Consider the following 12292-nt stretch of genomic DNA (forward strand, 5'->3'; position numbering starts at 1 on the left):
TTTAAGACCTTGGTTTCAGTTGAGGGGGGAAATATACTCCAAAGTAGAATTGCTGGGTCATATTTTAATTTTTTGAGGATCTGATGTACCATTTTTCATAGTGGCTGCACCATTTTACATTCTCAACAGTACATAAGGGGTCAAATTTCTCCATATCCTTGTCTACACTTGTTATTTCCTTTTTTATTGTTACTGTTATTGTTCTTATTTTTTATAGTAGACACCCTAATGGGTATGAGGTGGTATCTCATTCTGACTTGCATTTCCATTATGATCAGTGATATTAAGCATCTTTTCATATCCTTATTGGCCATTTCTATATCTTCTTTTGAAAAATGTCTATTTTAAAACCCATTTTAAAAATTGGGTTGTTTGGGTGTAAAAATTGGGTCTTTGTCTGATTTGTCTTTGAATCCAACATAGCATACACTCCATTATTTACCCACTTCTGAAAACTGGGGTTCAGGAAAGTTGGATGGATGTTAGGTTAACAGTCATAGGACTTTATCTGCATGTACTCTGAGGTCCTGGAGGTCTCAAGTACATTCAGAGCTTCAACTAACCCTCTAATTAGCACTTCTGAAAACAATTATCATGAACGTCATCTGAGAAAAACTGTAAAGTTGGACATGCATTAGTCCATGAAAGTTTTCACTACCTCATCCCCAGTCCACATGAGGTAGCTTTCTAGAAGGAAAGGTGTCCTGCTCTGAGGTCAAAATGCCTGGAGGAGTTTGGAAGAGTGAGTTTTGGTTTGGTGGTATGGGAATTACTCCAAGATGAACTATAGAGATATTCTATATATCTCTGTCTGTATAGGAGAAGTCATACTAGATAGGAGAGGTCATACTTCTCAAGAGTTGGAGAAGACTCTTGAAAGTCCCTTGGACTGCAAGGAGATCCAACCAGTCAATCCTAAAGGATATCAGTCCTGAATATTCATGGGAAGGACTGATGCTAAAGCTGAAGCTCCAATACTTTGGCCACCTGATTCGAAGAACTGACTCATTGGAAAAGACCCTGGAGCTGGGAAAGATTGAAGGCAGGAGGAGAAGGGGATGACATAGGAACAGGTCATTGGATGGCATCACCGACTCGATGGACATGAGTTTCAGCAAGCTCCAGGATTTGGTGATGGACAGGGAAGCCTGGCATGCTGCAGTCCATGGGATTGCAGAGAGTAGGACACGACTGAGCGACTGAACTGAACTGATAGGAGAGGTCAAGACTCAGCAGGAATAAATTAGAAATCACATGAAGAATCTTCAGTTGGGGGGTCAGGTTTCATTCTGTAAACATCTATAATGCAGCTAAGAGCCCAGCATTGACTCGGGAGGTAGGCACAGAATCATAGCTTGGTCAGAGTTAAGTGACTCTAGTTTGTGTCTATCAAATTCCAGGGTGTAGAGAAGTATTAGAAAACTAGATGCAGAAATGTGAATTATTAACCATTAATCTCTGCTTCCTGTTTCTGTCTTCTCAGCACTACAACTTTTGCTTTGATTTCCCTTCTTTGACAATTTAGGTAAAAATTATAGTGGCTGATTAAAAAGTTCCATGATGGAAAGGGCGAGGGAAATTAAAAGGTAATTTTCTTTTATTACTTAAAAAATCTGTGATTAAATCAACTGCTGCTTCTCTACGTATAGAACACAAAGTGCCTACAGAGCTAAAGAAAGTGTTTGCTGTTCAGAGTGATTATTTCAAAGACTTGGTCATAACCAGCTTATAAGATGACTAAATGAAATAATACATGTGAGTGTGAAAGCTTCTAGCAAAGTCAGAGTAGTGGGGTTTTTTCTTTCTTTTCTTTTCTTTTTTTATTTTTTGTTTAACCATGAAAAAATAGAGATTAGTAAGCAAATGAATAAGTAAACAAGTTGAATAGGCAAACAAGTGAAGTGCTTCTTTATTTAATAGCAGAGGCATTTAGCAGCAGGCCTCTATTCACACAATGAATTTGCTAATTCTAAGTGAGTCCCATGTAGTATTTAAAACATTTACAAGGTTGTTAGACTCCCTTAGAGTTCTGTCCCCCTTCCACTTGTAGCAATGTAACTACAATCCTCAAAGAGAAAGAATGGTTTTGCTTTTTAAGTGTCCTGTTAGTCAGACTGTTCATTTACTTAAACCAGCACCCACTTCTTGGTCCCTCTTACCCTCCCTGATGAAAACCCTGAAGTCAGGACAGACAGGCCTTTATCATGCACACGCTCATCTACCTACAGCAGACTCCTTGTCATTCCTCAAATTAGCAGTGCCCTTGACCTGTGCATTGCCTTGGCTACATCTTCATCTGGTGAGCTCCTGCTCATCTTTCATGACCCAGCTCACCATCCTCATTGCCTTCTCTGAACCACCTTTTCCAGCACGTGAAGGTACTTTGCCCCTCCCTCTACTGAATTCCCATCACCCTTTGGTCATATCTCTTAGAACTCCGATCACATTATATGGCAATGGTGTGTTCACAGGGCTCTCCCCCCTGCCCACCCCCACCACTGAACTGCAAACTCCTACAAAACAAGGAGTGAAACAGACAACTTTTAACCTTCCCACCTATCCTGAAACATCTAGAGTAGTTCTTGGCCCTGTAGATATTCAGTAGCTGTTGGGCCAAAGTTATTATTAGGACCAGGAAGATCAATAGCAGTGTGGTCTAAAGAAAAATAGGTCAGAAAATGGTGGTGGTGGGGGGGAACTTGGAAGTAAAGAAGAAAGGAAACAGATTAGGAAAAAGGGAGTCAGTAGGAGAGGGCGGGAGTAGAGAAATCCAGGAAGGAAACACGTGCAAAGAAGTAAAACAGATGCTGGGAAGCAAAGTCACGTTGAGAAAGAAAAATTCGAGGTATGTGAAATCAGGGCAACACGTTGGTCGTCACTTTCCATCAAATACTTTTGGGCATTTTTGAAGCTCATCTGTCCCCACTTTTCCCTAGAAACAAAGAGGGATGAAAGGAAGAAAAGGCCAGAGTGGGAAGTGAGGCAGCAAACACTATGAGCTCAGCACTCAGACTATGCCCTCAGCCACTGCCTTTGGCCTCTCCTGTTACTCAGCCTCTCTCTTCTGACCCAGGCCTGAGCTTTGTCACCTTTTCTCTTTTCTACGTGGAAGGCCCATGTATATACAAGTCATATATGTGAGAACAAATGGGCACATGTGTGTATGCTTATTTATCATTGAGTTTTTTTTTAATAATCTGGAAAAACAAAGATTAGAGTCATAGCAAGCCCCTAGGATCCCTGCTTGTGCTGTCAGAGGGAAGCATTTGTAAAGTTCCCTAGAGAGGCTGTCGCAAAGAGTCAGACACAACTGAGCAACTGAAATGAACTGAACTGGAGAGGCTGTAGCTCCTGCCTGCATGAAGGGTTATAATGATGCATGTAAACATGCTGTAGAATGTATGTCTTTAAGACAAAATGACTTTCAGACTCACCAAGCTCTCTTCCTCACAGGAGATGTGCCACTTGATGGTTGAAGCCTTTTGGAGTTATGTCTCGGGTAACCAAACAGTGTCTCATACCTATAGAACAGTACAGTGCAGCCCTGGTTAAAAGTTGGGAGCCCAGATGGCCAGTGTGGGCTCGGCCACTCAGTCTGAAGCTGAGTTTTCTCATCTGTCAAATGGGAGTACTCTCACACACTTACATTGTATGGTTACTGTGAGGATCAAGTCACATTTTGCATAGGATCCTACACATGACCAAGATTTCAGAGTTTTCCAGTTGTTTCTACCACCATTCTTTCGTCTGATCCTCTCAACAACCCTGCCAAATATTTTGATCCTCGTTTTACAGATGAAGAAACTAAAGCTCTAAGGGGAGAAGTCACTTGGCCAAAGGCACAATAGCTAGTAAACCAGGATGATACAGATTTTGTTTTCAAAGTCATCTTCAATTTATTCCTTTGTACAAAGCTGGCTACTCAGTGCTATTGGCTTCATGGCCCCTCTTTCCTAACTTCCCTCATGTCTCCTCCTCCCCACAGCCTTTGAAGGTGTTCTATATAGTGAATTAATTAGCTTTCCTTTTGTCCCCCCATTCTCCCCTACTTTTTCTGGCCCTTAGAAGAAAACACCAGCAGTCCCGACCAAGAAAACCAGCACCACCTTCAACATCGTGGGAACCACCTATCCCATCAACCTGGCCAAGGACACTGAGTTCTCTGCCATCTCCAAGGGCGCTGCTCCGAGCACCTCCTCCACCCCGACAATCATTGCTTCGCCCAAGACCACCTATGTGCAGGATATCCCGACTGAGACCAAGACCTACAACAGTGTCAGCAAGGTTGACAAGATTTCCCGCATCATCTTCCCTGTGCTCTTTGCCATTTTTAATCTGGTCTATTGGGCTACATATGTCAACCGGGAGTCAGCTATCAAGGGCATGATCCGCAAACAGTAGGTAGTGATGGCGCTGCAACCAGAGCACTATATACCCTAGGAAGCATCCAGGCACCCAAACCCCAGGGCTCCCCTTCATGTGTTTCAGGATTCTTCTTTTGTAACCCTCTTACCATGACTCTCAGTTAATATTTTGGAATCTCAATGAAGAAACAATAACAGAAAAAAAATTACTTGTCCCTCTAACATTGCTGAGTATGTCCTGATTGGAGCCAAACACTGCCATTTGTCCAGTTGCTTATCTTAATCTGCCAGTCTCCCTCAGCTGAGGGCACAGCATGTATTTTACTGCACTCTGCCCACTACAGAAACAACAGGAGACTCTAAAGCCTGCAGTGAGAGCCTTGGCTATTGGAAAGGTCCAGAATAAGGTAGATTGTTGACTTGTCCAGATCTGATGATTCTGACTCACTAGGGAGCTAGCCTGGGTCCCCAGTGGTCCTGCCTGCCACCTCTCCTGCCCACAACAGGGCCCACTAGGCATAAGTACTGATAACAAAGGCAGGAGCCAGTGCTAACCTCTGAAGATGGCCCAAAACCCCTTTATTGACTTGGAGGTTAGTGTGGACAATTGAGGCTTTACCGCTGTCTACCATGTATTGCCAAAATAGATAGAACCAGTTAGGTCAGCCTGGCACCAAGATGACAAATAGCTGCCAGGTCTAGACCCTCAGGAAAATAGTACCTTCTTTGGTACATCTCATCCAGAAAGCCCTTTTCTCTTAAGCTCTTTGAACGTGTTGTAGCCAGCTGAACCTGGCTTACCTTGGACTCATTACTGCCTACAAACTCTTTAGGAAAAGGATCAAGTATTTGTTTTAATTTATACTAAGAAGGGACACATGCAACAAAATGAGATCAAATGCCTAAATTTTCAAAAAGATTAGAAAGATATGAAACTCACCTCCTGGTCAAGGCAACTCATCAAATACTGGATGGAATGAGAGATTTGGGCTGGGTGGTAGTTGAGGCTTGAAGACTGGCTTGAAAAAGAGGGCTACTGGCAGGTGAAACGCAAGTTCTTCTTTCCATACCCTCCACACTCCAGACCCTAGCCCAAGAACTTTGCTCCTACTTGTCAGGGACCTCTGGTCCTCTCTTGATGTCGATATTAAGAGGGATGAATTAGAGTCTAGTTTACTTTAACCCTATTACCAGTTTGATAATATATTATTTAAAGGATTCGATCTCATTTGTTCTCAGTGTGAATAAAAGGGACAGTTATAATTGTAAATTTTTTATAAAGTAGACAAACTCAGTTTCAGTTGTTTGAATGACTCACCGAGGTTCCTTACAAGTGTCTGTAATAGAGAACTATCATGGACCCCTTTCCAAAGGCCAACATGAAGATAGGACTGAGAGTCCAGGTCCATCTAGACCTCAGAATCAGCACCATCTCAACAGGCATGCTGGGTCCTGAATGCAGTTTGGTTGGACACCAAAAATATTTTTAGAAAGTCACAATGTGTTATCCAAGGAAACCACTTCTCGTCGCCATGGTTCAAGAGAATGAGATGAAGATGGCAGCCCCAGCCACTAGTCCAAAGTATCCGGGAGCCCCTAAGTAATGCCACAGAGGGCACCAAAAGGAGATTCTCCCTGCCCACCCCCTGATCAGTGCTCCTAAGGGGTCTATCGTTAGCTGCTGGTTGCCTTTTCACCCATCCTTCCCCCATCTCCTGCTTCCTTGCCGTTGCTGGGATAATGCATGCCAGTCCCATTATTCCTAAGACTGTGTTTGTAGGTAAATTCATGACTAGAAGAGTGTAGTGTCGTGGCTATGTGGGGATGGGGGGTGGGGTGGGTGGGGCTGTTAATGATTGTTTTGTTCATGATTGTCTTAAGGAATTTAGAATGGAAGCCTGACCTTTACCTCTCTGTAGAAATTGTGTTTCCAAATGCTTTGGTGCAATGTTTAGCGGCTGTTTATTAAACTCTTTCTGAATTGTACTCAGGCTAAATAACTTTTTTTGGACACTCTTTGACTAACACAAGCCAGAGTCTGTTTTGGTCTTTCACTCCTATTCTCGTGCCACCCTTAGTTAACACCATTGGAATATGCTGGAAAAAAGGTATCCCAAGAACAAGAGATCTGTTGCAGCAATCCAAAATGGAACCCATGTGAAAAGATTGCTTTGATTGACTCAGGGGTCTCATTACCCAATATGACAGAGAAGGAAACACTTGTATTGCTTCCTCTACTAAATTCACCCACTCCCAGGAAATAAGAGAAAGGTCTTTTCTTTGTAATTCAAAAGGCTTCCCCCCCCCCTTTTCCATTGATTATTATTTTCCTTAGGCAATAGTTACTAGGCAGAGGGAGAAGTGTCTAATTGGTTAGTCCATGTGTTGGGAAATAGATGATGACCTTTATCTGTTACAGAGTTAAGAAAAATCTGGGAAATAATCTTATGAGATGTGCTTGAGGAAATCACTGGACTTCTAAGGGATGGGGAAAATCTCCTTGGGAGAGCATTTTGAATCATATAAAAGGTTTTCTTGGGTGAAACAAGACCAGAGACTTGAACAATTGGACCCTCGGTGCATATTCTAGCCATGTGGTCATCTGATTGATGTCGTCATACTACAGCAATTTCATAATCCTTGACCAATTCAATCATACCCCCAAAACAACCATGAGATACAGGCACCCTAGCAAAGTTGCCCACTACCCATATTTACGTGTTGTTTCCTTGAGAAACTTATAAGACCAGTTTTCCTCTGAAAACTATTCCCTGAGTTTTATGGGAAAGCTGAAGCTGTTCCCACCAGTAATTCTGTTGCTGAGGTCCCCTAGAGTTTGAAACCTTACCCCAAACTGGGACCAATATTGTGAACTTAAGAATCTTATGGTAATAAGAGCTTCAGAGACATACCCCTAGCAATTCTAGAGGCTACTGCAAGAATGTCTAATAAAGTATAGCCACTTAATACATATTTTTGAATCATTGTTGTTCAGTCTCTCAGTCATGTCCAACTCTTTGCAACCTCATGGACTGCAGTACACCAGGCTTCCCTGTCCTCACTATCTCCCAGAGTTTGCTCAAACTCATGTCCATTGAGTCAGTGATGCCATCCAACCATTTCATCATCTGTTACCCCCTTCTCCTCCTGCCCTCAATCTTCAGAGGAGCCTGGTGGGCTACAGTCCATGGGGTCACAAGATTTGGACATGACTGAGCAACTAAAACCTTATTTATGAATAAATAAATGCTAACCTAGATGAGAGGTATGTGGGGTGGGGAGGGGGGTTCCTCAAGGTGATGTTGGAAAAGAGACTAGCTAAACCATGATCAGTGGAGACTGATGGAAACAAACAAATGCAATATGCAACCCTCTAAAGCAGTATCCAAGTGTTAGTAAATGTACACTCTCACTTAAAATAACATTTTCCCCCCTAGTGAATAATTGTTTGCTCCTATGGACTTTTAAATCTGAGGTGTTCACATAATGACCTTTTAGTTCCTCATGCTAAAGTATGGCAGGCAGGAGAGCAAGGCATGACTGGGCACCAGGATGCATCTGTGTTATGATACCCTTCAGAGGGCTTCTCACACTGAGCTTGAGAAGGAGGCTCTCTGGAAGCCCGACTCCTTCCTAGAGGTCTAGCAGGAGATGGAATCAATGAGAAGGGCAATGGAAGAGGAAGAAAGCATTGGGGAAAATTCTGTCAAAGGGGTCTAGAATTGGAGCAAGAATCTCTCTTCAGTCTCAATAGCATCTAATTACACAGGCTCCCTTTTCCCTGAAAACATCTTTCATGTGACCGTCCACTGCCCTGAGGCTAAAAGCACCTGCCCTTGTTGACCATGCAAGCTACTGTCTGGAACCTCCTGCCTTTTCCATCACAGAGCACCTGGGCCTTGTCTACCTTGCTTCTGCCTAAGCTCCAACAATTTGATGTTATAAGAAAAACATTGAGAAGAATGAACACCTGAATTTCAGTCAAGGCTCAATTCCATATCAGTTGCTACATGAAATTGCACAAGTCCCTGAGAGTTTCCCTATTAGTAAACTGGGGTTCTGATGAGAGCCAAGTCAACATAAGCTTACACTTTCTAGCAGCTTCCCTGGTGGTTCACTCTGCCCTGAGTGTTACCACATCCTGGGTGCACCCTTCCCGGACCCCCACCCAGCCCACCTGGGGAACAGAAACATCATCCTTTGATTGCCTATCATGCAACTCTAGATGGATTGGCAGCTTCAAAAGAATTTGATTAAATACCAAACAAAGAAGCTAAGAGGCTAAACGTTGGGTTGCGGGGGCCAAACTCTCAGGTCTATTAGTGACCTCCTTACAACTCCCACTGCTGCCCTCATCCTTGGGCTGAGCTTCTTGTGATGGAGTCAGCCCTGTGTCATGATGCACAGTGCCGTTAGTAGTCCAGCATTAGTCCCGGAATGGGAAAAGTTGGGTCCTACCTTGACAAAATTAAGCAGGTGCTCGTACCAGGCAGGGAGCCCCTAGGGGTGCCAAGAGTACAGATTGGGAATGTGAAACACCCCATCTTCGTTTTTTTCCTCCAAAAGTTCAGCTTAGTGAAGAACAGAAACTCTTGGGAACTCCCTAAACTTCAACAGAACTCATAAGATCTGCACACACCATCTCTTCCTTCCCTTGTGACAGGCAAAAGGTGTCCTTCCTCTGTCTCAGGCCAGTCCCTCTTTTATTCTTCATGTCAGCTCCTCTTTTCTAAGGGAATTCTGTGCTGTTATCTTCTTTCAGTGAAGCTGTTCTTGCTGAGTCACCACTGCCCTGGTTACTAAAACTTAAAGGCATGTTTTAGTTGTCTTACTTGACCCGTCAGCAGCACTTGACACTATTGAGTATGACTTGATTCTTTACTTTCCATGACACCACAGTCTCCTAATAGCCTTGCAATTTCCTCCCTGCTACCTGTTTCTGTTTTTCCTGTTCAACTTCTCCCATCCCTTCCTACAGTGTTTTCTCTCTTGTCTCCTCACTCTACACACTCTCCCTGAATGATCTCATCTGTCCTGATAGCTTCAGTTATCACATATTTCAAGTATCTTTTGTTGTGTAACAAACCAGCCCCAAATGTAATAGCACAAACAACAACCATTTAGTATGCCCATGGGCCAGAAATGTTGACGGGGCAACTAACACATGACTTATCTCTATTCCATGATGCCTGGGATGGCAGATAGGAATACTCAAATGAGCGGGGGGGTGACCCAACTGACTGGAACATTTGAGGATGAAAGATCTACTTTCAAGCTCCATGTGGCAGGGGATTCAGTGGTGAGATGAAGGCATATTAGTTACCCAGCTCTTGTCCTATTCAAGAGGGAAAAGAGTCCTAAACTGAGAAGAGGAGGGCTTCTGTGTGCCAGTCTAGGGGGTGGCGTCCTTCACTCACATGTCTAGCAGCTGGGCTGTGATGGTTGAAGGACAGTTCAACAGTACTGTTGACTAGAGTATCTATATATGGCCTTTCCTTATGTCTTCTGACAGCATGGCAACTAGGTCCTGAAAGGGAGCATCTCCAGAAGGGGCCTCCAGAGTACAAGTGTTCTAAGAGAACCAGATAGGAAGCCACATCGCTTCTACCATCCTCACATGAGGGGTAGCTGCATTCTGTTGGTTACAACAGAGTCACTAAGGCCAGGCCCGATTCAAGAGTTTGGGCACAGACCCCACCTCTTAATGGGAGGAGTGTCAAACAATTTGCAGACATGCTTGAAAACCACCACATTTACTTCATGATGATAACTGCCAAGTCAATATCTCTAGCCTAGTTCTTTCACATCAAATTTAACCTGTTAGAAGCAGTACTCTTTAATTCCTCAACCCACATAATTTTTCCCTTGGACATTCCTTTATCAATAAGTAGAAGCATCATTCAACTAGATGCTCAAATCAAAAATTTAGCAGGAGTTACTTACACCTCTCTCTCATCCCCATGTCTAGCACATCTGACAATCTTGTTTACTTAGCCTCTAGTTTAAATCCCATGTTGTAGCCCCTTGTCTTCGCTTCCAAACTAGAACTCCAGTCTAGCCTTCCATCATGATCTCTCACCTAGATAAATATATAGCTAGCATTTTAAATTGTAAATCGGGTAACATCACTTGCCTGTTTAATACATTTCAATGGCACCCTGCTGCATCTAAAATAAAATCCAGACTCTAACCCAGGCCTTAAAAGTCCTATTCAGCCTCCTATTACCATAATGCCTAACTCACTCACAATGCATCAGCCATATCAACTGAACATCAAGTACTAATGTACCTCAGGAGTTTTTTGCAGGGTGTTTCCTAAGTCTAGAATGTTTCTTCCCTTCCTGCCTTGACCTAGCTAACTGCTACTTATCCTTCAGTTCTCACTGGAAAGGTCATGTCTCTCATGCCTTGTTCTCCATGTTAAAGAAGCTGTGTACTTGCTTCCACCCTACTCTGTTGCTCTCACTATCCCCATATTCATTACATTTCATTGCAATCTCCTGCTACCCTAAGCTCTCTGAGGAAGAGCTGCCCATTTACACCACAGTGTAGGGTCAACACCATAGTGTAAACTCAGGAAACTCCTTATTGAATCAAATAACTTCTGAGCTGGACTTTAAAGGATGATTCAGAATTTGTCCAGCAAAAAGGAGAAAGGCATTCAACCCGAATGTACAAAGACCCAGAAGTGACAGAGACCATAATGGGGTATATGGCCAAAATTTATTTGTCCTAAATTTCCAGGCATTCTACCCAGTAAGATGGATGGTGAGTATGGTGGTTCTGAACTTAAGAGTTGGTTGTGAGGGGCCATAACCTATCATCTACCCGAGAACCTGGTTGCATGCCACCATCTTGTGACTTGTGATCCCAGAAAGTTGGCTTCTATAGACAAAAATAATAGCAGCACAAGTGAGCTGATTTGGGAATAGCCACTTGTTGGCCCCTAGGCTTGATGGCTCCGTTCTAAGCCAACTTTCTAAAGACCCAGAGTCTTAGAGTTTCCCATCCATGTAGCCACACTCCAGCCTTCCTACACAACAGGCACATTTATTCACAGTATTTCAAAACTTACAGACCCTTTCTTAGATCATTAAAGGGTCACATGAAGTTAACATAAGTTCATGAAGAATAAATTAACACTGCTAGGACCTGTTGTAGGCCACTCAGCTTTATTAAAGTCTCAGGACAACCATGGTGCAGCCTTCATGTGGGGGTTAGGACTCCGTATTCTAGCAGATGGAGTTTTAACGCCTGCAGGTGTTATGTTTGGTAAGAGCTCTATGATCTTTGTACACTTTAAGCTGGGTCCCCTTCCTGAAATACATATCTAACCTGGAATCATACCAGTCCCTTCCCTGCCTCTTAATGAGAGGAGAACAAAGGAAGTTCAATGAATGTCTATTGACAGAGAGCTAGTGAACATCTAGTAGAAATAGTATAATTCAGAGAAATCCAAGGTCTTATTAAACACCACCTTCTCTCCATACTGATGTGAGGGACAGATGCTACTGACCCTGAAACTGTCTAATCTCCTCAAGCCACATCCATACTGAGCCAGTCTCCTATGATGACCTGTAGCCAATTTTCCAGGTTTCTGGGGCACCAGCAGGTCCCCTCAAGGTTAAAGTCAATAGGAAATGGTGCTCAAAATGGTGCTATATCTGATGGTACTTCAGCTGGGAATCTGTTCTAGGCACTATAGTTTTGGGTCTTGTCTATGCTATAGTCCTGTTGAACAAGTTATGATGATAGATTCAGCATGGCCTGAATCTTGGGTAGATGGCCATCTCCTCTTATAAGTATTAATATGTGGCCATGTGAGTGGCTTTTATTGGAACTGATCCCCACCCAAATGAATGAGAAGAATGAGATACCAACATGCTTGCAGGGAAAGCTGCTAGTGATTAGAGCAAATGTGAATGATA

The 12292-nt window shown here is 43.1% G+C and overlaps 1 protein-coding gene across 1 annotated transcript in view; it reads left to right on the forward strand.

Annotated features, from left to right (window-relative positions):
* Positions 1-4697, forward strand: part of GABRA3 (gamma-aminobutyric acid type A receptor subunit alpha3) — a 136099-nt gene extending 131402 nt beyond the window's left edge. Inside the window, exon 9 of the mRNA XM_065915015.1 lies at positions 4066-4697. Coding sequence (XP_065771087.1) covers positions 4066-4401 — 336 coding nt within the window. The 3' untranslated portion in view covers positions 4402-4697. The remainder of the gene's footprint in view (positions 1-4065) is intronic.
* Positions 4698-12292: the final 7595 nt, after the last annotated feature.

The sequence above is a fragment of the Muntiacus reevesi genome, chromosome X (genome assembly GCF_963930625.1).
Source record: "Muntiacus reevesi chromosome X, mMunRee1.1, whole genome shotgun sequence".
Lineage (NCBI taxonomy): Eukaryota > Metazoa > Chordata > Mammalia > Artiodactyla > Cervidae > Muntiacus > Muntiacus reevesi.